Here is a 12714-nt window from a genome sequence, read left to right as displayed (position 1 = left end):
GACTGTTATCGTCTCAATGATAAATTCAAAAACTAAGGCTAAAAAGTAGGCGGAAATACATAAGACGAATCAGCTGTAATGAACAGCCCAGTCAGTCAATAGTTGCGGGCTGCATCAATTCAATATCCAGTTAAATTTCCAGAGAAGTGTACGCCAGGTTATGCATAGCGTAGGGTTTCAAAGGGGTTTGCAGCTAAGATGTACCTACAGCACTGTAGGCAATATTTAATTTTAATTTCTTAAAGCTTTCCCTCTTATATTTAAAACAACCACACTTAATTGCCCCTTGGGGATAAATAAAGTCTCTCTGATTCTGACAATGGATGGACAAGCAACTGCTTTTATGCGTTGTCGTTAGCAACAACGATCACGTGGCTCCATCCGCTTGTTTATTTTCCACATAAACCTTTCACAATAAAGCTGAAGATCCTGTTGAGATTCTTCAAAATAAAATGAATCACGTGAAATAGTATGCAGTGTTTACGGATGAGCAAAAAAGAGCCACCAGGTTTCTTCACGCCAGTCGAGTTACCCAAGATTCACAGAATTTACAGAAAATGTAAAATTTTTGTGCTATATATCGTTGTAGGGACGATAAATGTCTTATATCGGGATATGAGATTTTGGTCATATTGCACAGCCCTACTCAAAAATCTGTCAAAAATGTTTTAGTATGACTTTGGTAAGCTACGAAGCCGTACTGCTTGATGGATTGTCAGAGCATTATGGCTACTGTAATCAGGAGCCTCACAGACTCAGAGTAATCTGGGTCCAAAAAAGTCTGTCCTCTTCAGGTCCCAAAGTCAAGCGAGCACTGCAGCATCACTCAGAGTTAAAAACCGTCTAAATTCTTTCATCTTTAATAAAATGATGAGCGTTGCTGCTTTACTAGGTGTAACAATTAAGTTTAACATCCCGGCATCCATGAAAACAGAATGTATTAAATTTAACGGAGTTAGAAGTTAGAAGCAGGAAGTTAGCTCGCTAGTTTCCACATAAACATGATATAGCATGTTCTGACTGAGAGATTTCCAAAAAAAATTTAAACATACAGCTCTGCTATCACTTCCAACATAAATGAAGACAGAAAACTAAAAAGCAGTGACGTTTGTAGGGTTACTGAAATTTGGCTAGCTGGTATATAATGATGCGCTACGTGATCGCTAGCGACACAGCTATGTTAGCATAACAGAAACACAGTGAAGCTGGAGGATGAATGCTAACCTTTTTTTTTTTTGCTCAACAGAAATTAATGTGAGGGTTCCTGAGGGTTGGGGACAAATGCAATCGCATGGCAGGATGCTGTAAACGGACCAAACGTCAGTCAGGAGAACAACTGAGATAATCCATCCACAATACGAGGTTAGTCATTAATATACTGCAACAACATGGGAATAGAGCAGCTGCAAGAGAATTCAACATTAATGAATCAGTGGTACGGAAGTGGCGTAAGCAAGAAGAATGAGTTGAGTAAAGTTTGTCTTATCTGACTGTTTTGTTCCGCTTAATGCGCCTTATAATCCAGTGCGCCTTATGATCCAAAAAATACGGTACCTTCAGGATGAACTAGAATGGGGGCCTCTGCTCACAGAAGTGTCTGACCTGACAAATTCCCAACAGCATCCTCCAAAATCTTGTAGAAAGATTTAAAAGCTTCTGTAGGTATTACCGTATTTTCACAACCATAAGGCGCACTTAAAAGTCTTAGATTTTCTTCAAAAAGTGCGGCGCGCCCTATAGCGCAGTGCGCCCTGTGTGTTGTAAGGAGGACGTAGTAGAGAACACCATGAGAACGCTAAAGGGTGAAGTGTGTGCGTTGACTTTATTGCACATACCTGTATAAAAGAACAGGTATGTGCGTTATGCAGGACATCGTTGTTTTAACAACCCTGAAAATGGCAAAGAGACACGCTTACGAAGCACAGTTTAAACTGAAGGCCATCAGCTACGCGGAGGAACATGGAAATCGAGCAGCGGCGAGAGAATTTAAGATTAATGAATCGATGGTTCGCAAGTGGAGGAAGCTGGAAAACAAGCTCCGACAGGTCAAGAAGACGCAGCTGAGTTTCCGCGGACATAAGGCGATCATCGAGCAAAGAACGAGCGGGAGAAGCGTTTCGACGGTCACCATTCGGCTAAAAGCAGTTTCACTTTCACTTTTTATGAAACGGTGCCATTTTTCCATCCGGACCAGGACTACGGTAGCGCAGCAACTTCCAGCGGATTATAAGGAAAAGCTGGCCATCTTCCGCTCCTACTGCAGCAAACACATCGGCGACAAACACATCCAGCGATGGATGACCGATGGAGACCACAGTTTAACCAAGAGTGGAAACCAGCGCCGGGCGAGTTACGCCACAATTTGCCAATGGATTGTAGATGCTTGGGCTAACATGTCTGCTGGCACTGTTGTTCGAGCTTTCGCAAAAGCCGGCATCATTTCCGAGGAGCCGCACGGCACGGAAAGTGACTCTGACAGTGAAGAAAGTGAACCTGGCATGTTTGATGAAGATTTAGCGCAGCTGTTCAATTCAGACACAGAGGATGAGGACTTCGATGGGTTTGATTGATGATAAAAATGTGAGTACCAAACTTTGTTTTGCTCCTGCTTTATTTTTAAATACGTACACTTGTATGCTTGTGTGTTGTTGATGATGACGATTACTGGTAATAAAAATGTGAGTAAGGTACCGAACTCAGGTTTGCTCCCGCTTTATTTTTAAATACGCATACGGTACTTGTATGCGCCCTATGATCCAGTGCGCCTTATGTGTGTGTTAAATACAGTAATGGCACACATAACTGAGACTGCGCCTTTTAGCACAGTGCGTCTTATGGTCGTGAAAATACGGTATGTGTAGGTGGCCCAATACATATTGAGTCCATATATTGTATGTTAGGTATATTTTAATTATACAGTTTCATCAGGTTTGCATTCACCATTCAGTTTCTATTTATCTTATACTGCGAAGAGGGTACATAACTTTTGCTCAGTCGATAACTATAATGCATTTTGGATTCCCAGCTAAAGCAACTGCCTAATATTTTCCTTGACCAAAAATAGCCATTGTGCTTAGTTTGGCTTTTAATATGCAAGCTTTCCAAACACCCATGGAAAGGATGAAAACAACGGAAACACAGATCACTGAATGGCTGACTCTTGCAGCTCGGTGTACATCCACTGATCAAAAACTGTATTTACAATGAGGAAAACCATGTCGTTACTACAGTGAACAGCACAGGCAACATCCAATCCTGATTTCCCCTTAAACTGGACGTGAAATACAGGATTTCCCCAATAGTACAGCAAACAGTGGGCAGTACAGGATAACCAGGTTAAGGCATTGGCACATGATTCTCACATTTTCCTGGTAATCATTATTCCATTAGTTCCAGACGAGAGGCGACCACAGCAAATGATGCCTTGAATATGTGCAGTGCTGCCATGCTCTGCTGCTCTTGCCCGACAAAATCCATCATCCTCATACTCGACGTGTCGTTTTCTGAGGGCTTTGGGGGTGGAGGGGGTACAGCAGCAACACGGAGGATCTCAATGAAAGGGAGATGACACACACACTGAGGCATTATCATCTCCCATTCTGCGTACACACAATCGACTAAGCACACACACAGAAGCATGCATATCTACAATGCACTTACAAATCCTGCACACAGGTCCTCTGACAGCTGAGCGTCTGCATGCACACACACGCGTAAGCACAATCAATTAAAACGTGTTGCATACCCTTTCATGACAAACCACTTCCATCTACAACTAATGAACTCGTCTCCCCACCCCTCCTCCTTAAATATGCGGTGCAGCCAAAATATTTCCCATGCCGCTCATGCTGGATCCAATATCCAGCCAAGGCAACTTCCGTTTGTAGGAAAAACTACTCGAAATTCAAAGCTCGTCCAGGCTAACTAGCTGGCTCCCAAACAAAGCTCCCATTGTCTGGAACTTGTAGTTTTACCGTTTTTCTCTTGGCCCTCGCAACTGTGATTAACTCAGGTACGAAAAACTACAAATCCGAAGTCTGCAGAGCCCCATGAGCATGCGCACTGGCTCCTTAAGGATCGCGAAGGTTGTGGAATATTTTCTCCTTAATAATTTTTGCGTGCAGCGGCACATTTGAGAGTATGTATATACTTTGCTGAGAAGCTGGAGGTCAAAGTGGAGCACGGACCCGGTGAAAACGGCTCCTGGCGGGACTGAGAACCGCGACTGAGCCGTAGTAAAGAGGCTGCTCTCCGCATTGACTGAAGTTGGTCTGCTCGGCTCGGCTGCCTCTCCTCTCAATGTTTGCTTTGGCTCACTACCGTTCACTTCGCTCGCCACTTTTCAGCGCTTTTGAATATCCCCGGCTGCTCACCCAAAACTGCTCAGTGAAAACCAAGAGAGCACACACGGCTTACCTTTCGCTGCTCCAGGGTTTCCGCTCACTTCCAGCTCCGTTAAAATAATCCTCCAGACATTGTGGAAACAGCCGTTGCCCGACGGTCTGCTGCCTGTTCACCAAGTGAGACGTTGCCAAGAATTCTCAACCGAAACCACGGCGAAGCTGCGCCCGCACTCACTGCGCATGCGTAACTCCGACTGGCGCAAACTACTGATAGTAACACAGGGGGCGGCACGCTGCTGCTCCTGGAGCCGTGGAAACACGTAGTAAATACAAGTGGTAATACTGCAGAGTACAAGTATCAGATTACAATAAGTAGAGTACAATAATCAGAACACCAAGTATTAATTTAATTTATTGTGCTTTTGTACGGTTTATTTATGAACGAAAACTATTCACGCTGTTATTTTGAAGGCAGAGTAGCACAAGTAAATTATTTTTATAGTATTGGCTTATACATTAGACCTATTGTTACAGATAACGATGGTGCGCTTTTTTCTTTCATCTTATCCTAACCAATAATACTTAGTTATCATTTATTTGTTTATAATATGTTGTATGAATAATCTGAGTCTACAAAGTAAAAAATAAAGTAAAAAATAAAAAACAGAATCTGAACTGGTGGAATAGTATCAAGAAGCAGAATGGAATATCCCCGTATTGTTATGTACTTGAGTAAATGTATTTTGTTTTATTTTGTTTCTTTTAAACTGTGGACAGAGCGTTTTACTGCACAGCCCAATAAGTTTTTACTCAGTGTCATGTCAAGTTCACAAATAGGCCAATAGCACACCCTTGTGGTTGCTGATTTGAAATGCTGAGCGATTAACCTGAAATGAATAATAACTAAGTTAATGATATATAACTATTTGTTTGAAAGAATTTGGATATATTTATTTATTTTTATATTTATACTGTTGATTGATTTTCTTTCTTTTCCAGAGAGCTTTTTTTAAACAGTAAATCTCACTGTATATTTCAACTTCTTAAAATAAAGTTTTGAGATAATAACACAAAAATAACACACATTAAAAACTGCTTTATTTGAGACTGATATGAAGGCATCGCCCGGATCAGCAAGATCCGCCTCAAGTGTTGAGGACCCAGGGCACCCTGACGAGAAGTGGGCTACTGGAATAAGGCATCGGTGGGCAAGACATGAAAATAGGGCATTGTTGGAATGCTACTACGCAAGTAACCCTGGTGGAAGGGTTACATGAATAGGATGATGACCTATGGAATCCTCGATACCCAACATCCACAATGGCGGCGAAACAACTAGTAGCTCAGTGTTCCAACATTTGAAAGAAGGGACTGCTCTCACAGCTAGAGATTGACGAGGTACAACACAAATGCTATGGCAAGGGGGAGCCAGGACGCCAGGTCAGGAGGGTGATGTCATCACCCCCACCCGAGATTGGGTATCAAGCCCCAAGTGCGATAGAAGAAGGATCGTTGAGTGCGAGGGGAACTGACCTGAAAGATAGGATCATGGCCAAGCTTGAAACCTGGACCCCCGTAGCTGGTTACCAAGACTACGTGAAGTACTCTCAGAAGGTCTGCTAGATGATGTTAATGCAGCACTACGGACGATACCTATGGCCACCATAACCGAGACTAACAAGCTGTATATATATATATATATATATATATATATATATATATATATATATATATATATATATATATATGTATATGTATATATGTATGTATGTATGTGTGTGTGTGTGTAAAATATAAAGCCCCTTGAGTCGACTGTTGTTGTAATTTGTTGAAATGAATCACCACCTCCTTACCCACCACCTCCTTAATTGAATTGCATTGTTACATGACATGAAGTGTTTGTATTGTAACACTGACTCTGAGCTTTGTAAATCATTGCTAATAATGTCTGTGTATCATATGCCATATATTCCATGTGCCTATATTTTGTCAATACAAACAATTGCAGTAAGAAACATAGTTTTAAAAATATCTATATATAGCAAATATTATCACTCCAACCTTCAGATTGGTTTATTAAAGGAGAGGTCAAAGGTCAAATGTGACATACCAGACTTTTAGGAGTCATATTTTTGAAGTTATAAAGCTTTTTATCAATTTTGATGAATAAATCTTTCAGTTGACCTTGAAAACCTTGGTGGATTCAGCTCAAATTTTAATGGACTGTTAACATGACCCCACTCTACACTCTACAAAGTTTTATCAGAATTCATCCAAAACTTTTTGAGCCATTACCTCGTCGGCGGGGTTGATAATGAAAATATAGGATGTGAATTTTCCAGCAAGTCAAATATATAATGTGACAAAAAAAAAAACCCTTCTAATAAGATGTAAGAATAAACCACAGCATGCAACCTAAGCACTGATAAAGAGTGGAGTTTGACGCACAGGAGGGTGTTGCTAAAAGGATGGCAAGGACACCACGCCTTGAATTCAAAGCGGCAATGAAGGGTGGAGAGTAATAAAAGAAGTGGGGAGAAAGAACTTGAAGAAAGATGGACTAGAGAGTTTGATCCCCTTCTGAATAAGACACTCCATTCAAGACTTTCTGTTTCACTAACTGCGCACCAGGGGTCAGTATAGCTCAACAATTAATGGGCGTGAACACTATTGTTTAAAAAGACATTATTTTATTGCTTTTTCTTTTTTGCATTGTACTGCTATTCTGGTCTTATTTTTAGATCAAATAAAAAGACCTTCAGCTATTGCTTTCTGAATTTTAATAGGCTAAATAAAATAAGTAATGCTTTATAATCCGTGATTTTATGGCCTATGAGACAAATACCAGCTGCCACTGGTGCTTAAAAATCACACATTAAAAGCAATGGAGCAGGACAATGGGAATCAGGGGGCTACCAGTTGGGTTAAAATGCCTCTTTTGTGTCGTGTTATCAACTAGAGCCTAAAAATATCCTTCCCTATTTTCAGCTCCAAAATCTTATTATTGCATTATATTATAATATATAATATTTTACATTATTTGAATTGTAATCTGGTTGTTTTAAGTGGACAGTAGGCCACAGTATATTAAAGGATAATGCTAATAATGTACTGTACAGCCAGCCGTTTCCCGATGATTGTAATAATGTTAATTATTTAGTTATATCAGCCGCCAGAATGATGTAGGTCAGCTGGAGAGCACGCAAACACTACATTACCCAGGGTGCACTTGCACACCAACACAGTCCAGTCCCGTTCCAACAGACTGCGGTGTCTTACACTCTCCGCCCTGCACAGTGAGCGTCACCCTGATCTGCGCACAGGCGATGGGATCGCGGGCGTGGACCTGTTACCTGCTGCAGCCATCCCTATGATTAGAGAATCGGTGACGGGGGAAGCGCTCGCTTCAGCGTACGTGAACGGCACTCCGGCATATTTGAATGCAAAGTCAGCCCGCAGACTGACAGCTCGGAGCTCGAAATATTTTGTCTGTTTGGTGTGTGTGTGTAGAGGGGGAAGAGAGAAAAGCCTTTTTGAATACAGTGGAGCTCCAGACAGCTGGCTGAACGCAGACTCCCTGAGCGCTTTGTCAATCTGACGCCAAATTGTGAGGACCTCGATGGGCCCCTTTACTTGGATGTAAACCGTACGCCCATGCGACGATGTCAGTGGATGTTGCTGGCTTCACTTTCCAGGTTAGGTTACAGTAATTGTTTACGTATTAAAATTAAGCCATTTTAAGGCGGAACACGCGAGAGGCACCTGGATACGCTGCACCATTTTACACACAGGATTTTATTATTGTTATTATTATGATCATTAATATTAGTGGGATACAGATGTGTCTTGATAGAGGAAAAATGGAGACAGTGGATTTGTTCATCTCGTCCTCGGATAGCCTGTAGAGCTGTTATACCGCAATGCCTCCATGCAAACCTTATGTGACGGTTTCCGTCTCCGCTGAAGAAGTGGCGGACATTTAAAGCTCACACCTTCCTTACGCCGCTATAGATTCGGCGATCGTGCGCGGTAACAGGGCAACGGGATAATGATAAACGCTGGCATTTCTTTCCCGTCACCAGTGAGGAAGAATTTCTTGTCCAAACCGACGCTCGTCACCATCACCAATGCAGCCCAGCAGAGGCGATTAAATCAGGCCGCTGCACAGAGACGGAGGCGGGTTTGTTATGCTCAGACTTGGCTGGATGCTGAACATGGTGCCACTTTCTCAGCTCTGTATTGACTACCTGTCGCCCAGCCGCCGGCTCATTTCACTAATTGCCCAGCTGTCTTAAAATGGACGAGGCTTTTCTGATGAAGGCTATTCAGGGACACTGAACCGGCTCTTGAGTGGCCATGCGTGTAGGATTTAGCTTGGACCGGCTTGTCTGGATGTAGGGCGCATATCCGCGGATATTCCCAAACACAGAAGAGAAAACAGCCTATATTCATGGAGATGGCAGGCAGTGGAGGTGCATCTATACGGGGCTGGATGAGAAATAATGAGGACCTCTGCGCAGAGGATTTCACTCAGCTCGTACACCCACAGCAGTTTGCCTAAGAGTCTATACAAGGAACATGTCTGGCAACCATCAGAGGTCATTCGGGCAAATAAATCAAAATTCTAACAAAATTATGAGCTCAGATTGTAAATGCTGGATTTTTACTGGATGGATTTAATTCACAGCTTATTAGCTGATCAGGACCCCTGAAGGCATCTCTCTGATTATGCTCCTTCACAGATAAATACGCTCTCCTGAGCCAGCTTCTTCTTCTTCTTTTTTTCACAAGACAGTTTTGAAAACAATCAGTTTTTTGGGGCATGGGGTTAGGATCCATTCTGTTTGACGTAATGTACGTTATCCCTGAATAAACTTGCCTTTGGGAATTCATGTTACTTCCACACTTTGTGCCAACAGCACAGCAGCAGCCGGTGACAGGATTTAGGATTTGGCACAGTTTCAGCAGCGATATGTGGTGATGGGGGAGAGCAGTCGCTGCTCTCTGACCCACTGATTCCCCTCACCCCTCCTCCGGTGGTCGAGGGCAGCTCATCTCAGTCAATGGGCCCTGTATGGATTTTGTGCCTGAGTTGTTCGAGGGCAGGCCAACAGTGTCAAACAGCAGTCAGGCTGCCATGAACCCATACAGCAGAGCGAGCAGCACAGCGGCCCCCCTGTCCTGCACCAGCTGTGGGGGCTGTTGCTCACCCCCTCCCCCTTGCCTCATTCCCCCTGGGCCCCCTTCCTCTACTACCTCTTCCTCTTCCATGCCCCCAAACATGACCCCTGCGCCACCAATGTTTCCTGCCCCAGTCGTGCAGGTGGAGAATGGTAGCAGCTGGAACTCCTCCACCATCTCCTCCTCTGGCTCCCCAGACTCCCACTCTGGTCATCGAGGTGGGGCAAACAACCCTTACTGGACGGCAGTGTTTGACTATGAGGCCACAGCTGATGAAGAGTTAACCCTGCGGCGTGGGGACCTTCTTGAGGTTCTCTCCAAGGACTCTAAGGTGTCTGGAGACGAGGGCTGGTGGACGGGCAAAATCCAGGACAAGGTGGGTATCTTTCCAAGCAACTATGTCACAAGGGGAGACACTCCCAATTACCAGCAGCTGACTTCAGGAGGACTGGTGGCAGGTGGGGTGGGTGATTGTCCGTTGGAGATTGACTTTTCAGAACTGCTCCTGGAAGAGGTGATAGGAGCTGGTGGATTTGGAAAAGTGTACAAAGGAGTGTGGCGGGGAGAGGAAGTAGCCGTTAAGGCTGCCAGGCAGGACCCAGATGAGGATATCAGTGTCACAGCAGAGAGCGTGCGGCAGGAGGCCAGGCTGTTCTGGATGCTCCGGCACGCCAACATTATCGCGCTCCGTGGAGTCTGCCTGAAGGAGCCCAACTTGTGCTTGGTGATGGAGTATGCTCGAGGGGGGGCTCTAAACCGAGCCTTGGCTGGGAAGAAGGTCCCCCCGAGAGTTTTGGTGAACTGGGCCGTCCAGATTGCAACGGGGATGGACTATCTGCACAACCAGGCGTTCGTACCCATCATCCACAGAGACCTCAAGTCGAGTAATAGTGAGTACTTCAAAGTCTTTTATCTTCTCTGTAATCAAACAAAGATACTAAAACACATTTCAAATGTGTAGTTGTTGGAAAAAAGGTTTTGATGTAATGTACGTGTACTGAGACAGAAGAATAGAGCAGAACTCAATGGTGGATAAACATTTTAAATTGTTATGATGTGAGATCAGCAGGAGGAGTTTGCTCAGCTGTTGTGTTATCATGCAGCTCAAGGTGACTGGTTATTTAGATTATGTTGACATTATGATGAGATATTGTTTGCAGTACTGCAACCTTCAAGCTGACCTTTGTGTATGCTGGAGTGAGGATACACACAACCTTACATAGTTCTTCTGTTTAGCTCCTCCGTTTAATATACACACACTTGAGTTATAGGTCAAATCTACTTTAATCTAACACAAAGTCACACAGAATTGCTCATTTATTATTATTATTATTATTATTATTATTATTATTATTATTATTATTATTCGAGATGTTTGAAACAGGTGTTCCACTTCATTCAGTTGTAAGTAGTGGCAATAGAGGATTTTAAACAAAAAGCTGACTATATTATCATCAATTTGCCTAAGGTTTTGTTTCCTCCCTAAATTTGTATGCATGGCATTTTGGAAGATTCAATTTAGTGAACTAATTACAACTTTACTTTGATAATGACTGACTCAAGGCGAGAATAATGTGATTGATGCAGTCACAATCTATTGATCGCCGTATCAGGGGCATATTATAATACGAACAGCATATGCAGGACTCATCCAGTGTGCATCACAGTGTTTTACTAGAGAGGAGAACACATGGCACCTTTTTCTTTTTAAGAGCAAAGACGGGTGAACTAGTCTCTAATCTGAGCAAGCTATCCATCTCTGCACATGAATATGCAAAAAGTCAAGATTTTTGTTGCTGAAAGCTTTCATTGACCAGTGGTGTTTGATCATCAGGTCATATAAAGAGCAGAAAAAGAAATAAAAGCAAGATGGGATTTGCAGAAATACACTGGTTAATAATTAACTACTGTCTGAAGATGATTATCTGTATGTGCAGGCGATGACCAGAAAGCAGAATTCATGGTCTGAATTAATATATTTTATACATTTTTATTTGGTAGGGACGCTTCCTTTAACATAGTTCCAATACAGAGCATGAGTGTTTATAGCTAGTTCTAATTTCTATTCATTGTCTCTGGATGGAGTTTTGCATCTGCAGTACACAACTATAGTTTTACTGTGATCAATTGTATAAAACCACAATTGGAAAAACCTAACAGATTATCTGGGTTCCTAGACTGTAGAACAATAAACGGGAAGGACTTAGCTTAACATGATGACTGAAATCAGGTGGAAATGGCTAGCTGGTCCAAGCTAAATCAGCCTATCAGGACCTCCAAGTACACACCAAATAATCATAACATTTAAACCATCTACCTAGTAGTGCTGTGCTATACTCATAGCTGGACTGGCCATCGGGCATACCGGGCATTTGCCCGGGGGGCCGATGGTGATTTTTCGTTTTTATGGGCCGATGATTTTTTTAAAAAATTTTTTTTATAACAGTATAAACAATGAAAGGTGGTGGATTGGCCAGATGCTGGCAGATGTGTAAAAATAACTCAGTTGTTTGGTGGTGGCTATGGTGGAGCTGCCACAAGAGGCCAGGTGGATGAGGGAAAGGGAAGGCAGGAGGAGCAGAGACCCGCCCATCCGAGTGTCAGGTGAACTGAACTTCAGGTAAGAAGTTATGACCTGCAGTCTATCTGGATCAGATATAAACCAAGTTTAGGTGGAGTTTATTTTCGTTACGCTGAGTTTTTACCATCAGTTACAATAACTCGTACTGCGTACTGGCTAGCATGACGGAGTTTCTACAGCTGGGTGGGTGCTATGATGTTACTGCTAGTGAACTTTATTTTACTCATAAGGTTAGTTAGTAGAGTTGCCAACCATCCCCTAAAAAACGGAATTGTCCCGCATTCAGAGAAAATATTACGTGTTTTGTATTGAGCTAAAAAGGAACACAGTTTGTCCCGTACTTCAGCTAGGATGGAAAAAGACACAAAGCTGGAGTTTTTCTCTGTCTTTCCGCTGTCAGCTGTCTCTTCTTCTCTCATTCAATCGTGAAACTGATCAATGATCAGCTGATCAGCTTTTCTCTCTTGTTTGTTTATCGCCCACTATGCGCCAGAAAGAGGAAACCAGCGGTTGTCGCGCTAAACAACAGCAGCACGTTTAAGCTTGATCAGCTGTTGTTAGAATTTATTTAATATTAATTTCTTCTACTATCAGCTGATGTTTGCTGGA

At 42.9% G+C, this 12714-nt stretch overlaps 2 protein-coding genes across 4 annotated transcripts in view; one reads left to right on the top strand and one right to left on the bottom strand.

The window, feature by feature from the left end:
• sipa1l3 (signal-induced proliferation-associated 1 like 3) overlaps positions 1-4583 on the bottom strand; it is a 91056-nt gene extending 86473 nt beyond the window's left edge. For 2 of the 3 annotated variants that reach the window (XR_191006.6, XM_004543597.6), the window contains exon 1: positions 4417-4583. The gene's annotated coding sequence lies outside the window, so the exon portion shown is untranslated. Of the gene's footprint in view, positions 1-3362; positions 3550-4416 lie in introns of all 3 variants that reach the window. The other variant, XM_076873244.1, reaches the window with a different exon arrangement.
• Positions 4584-7643: 3060 nt separating this feature from the next.
• The window catches only part of map3k10 (mitogen-activated protein kinase kinase kinase 10), a 48489-nt gene continuing 43418 nt past the window's right edge, over positions 7644-12714 (top strand). The window contains exon 1 of the mRNA XM_004543599.3: positions 7644-10414. Coding sequence (XP_004543656.1) covers positions 9418-10414 — 997 coding nt within the window. The 5' untranslated portion in view covers positions 7644-9417. The remainder of the gene's footprint in view (positions 10415-12714) is intronic.

Source organism: Maylandia zebra, linkage group LG14, assembly GCF_041146795.1.
Source record: "Maylandia zebra isolate NMK-2024a linkage group LG14, Mzebra_GT3a, whole genome shotgun sequence".
NCBI lineage: Eukaryota > Metazoa > Chordata > Actinopteri > Cichliformes > Cichlidae > Maylandia > Maylandia zebra.
Note: the sequence above shows the minus strand (reverse complement) of the source record. Positions and strands in the feature narration are given on the sequence as shown.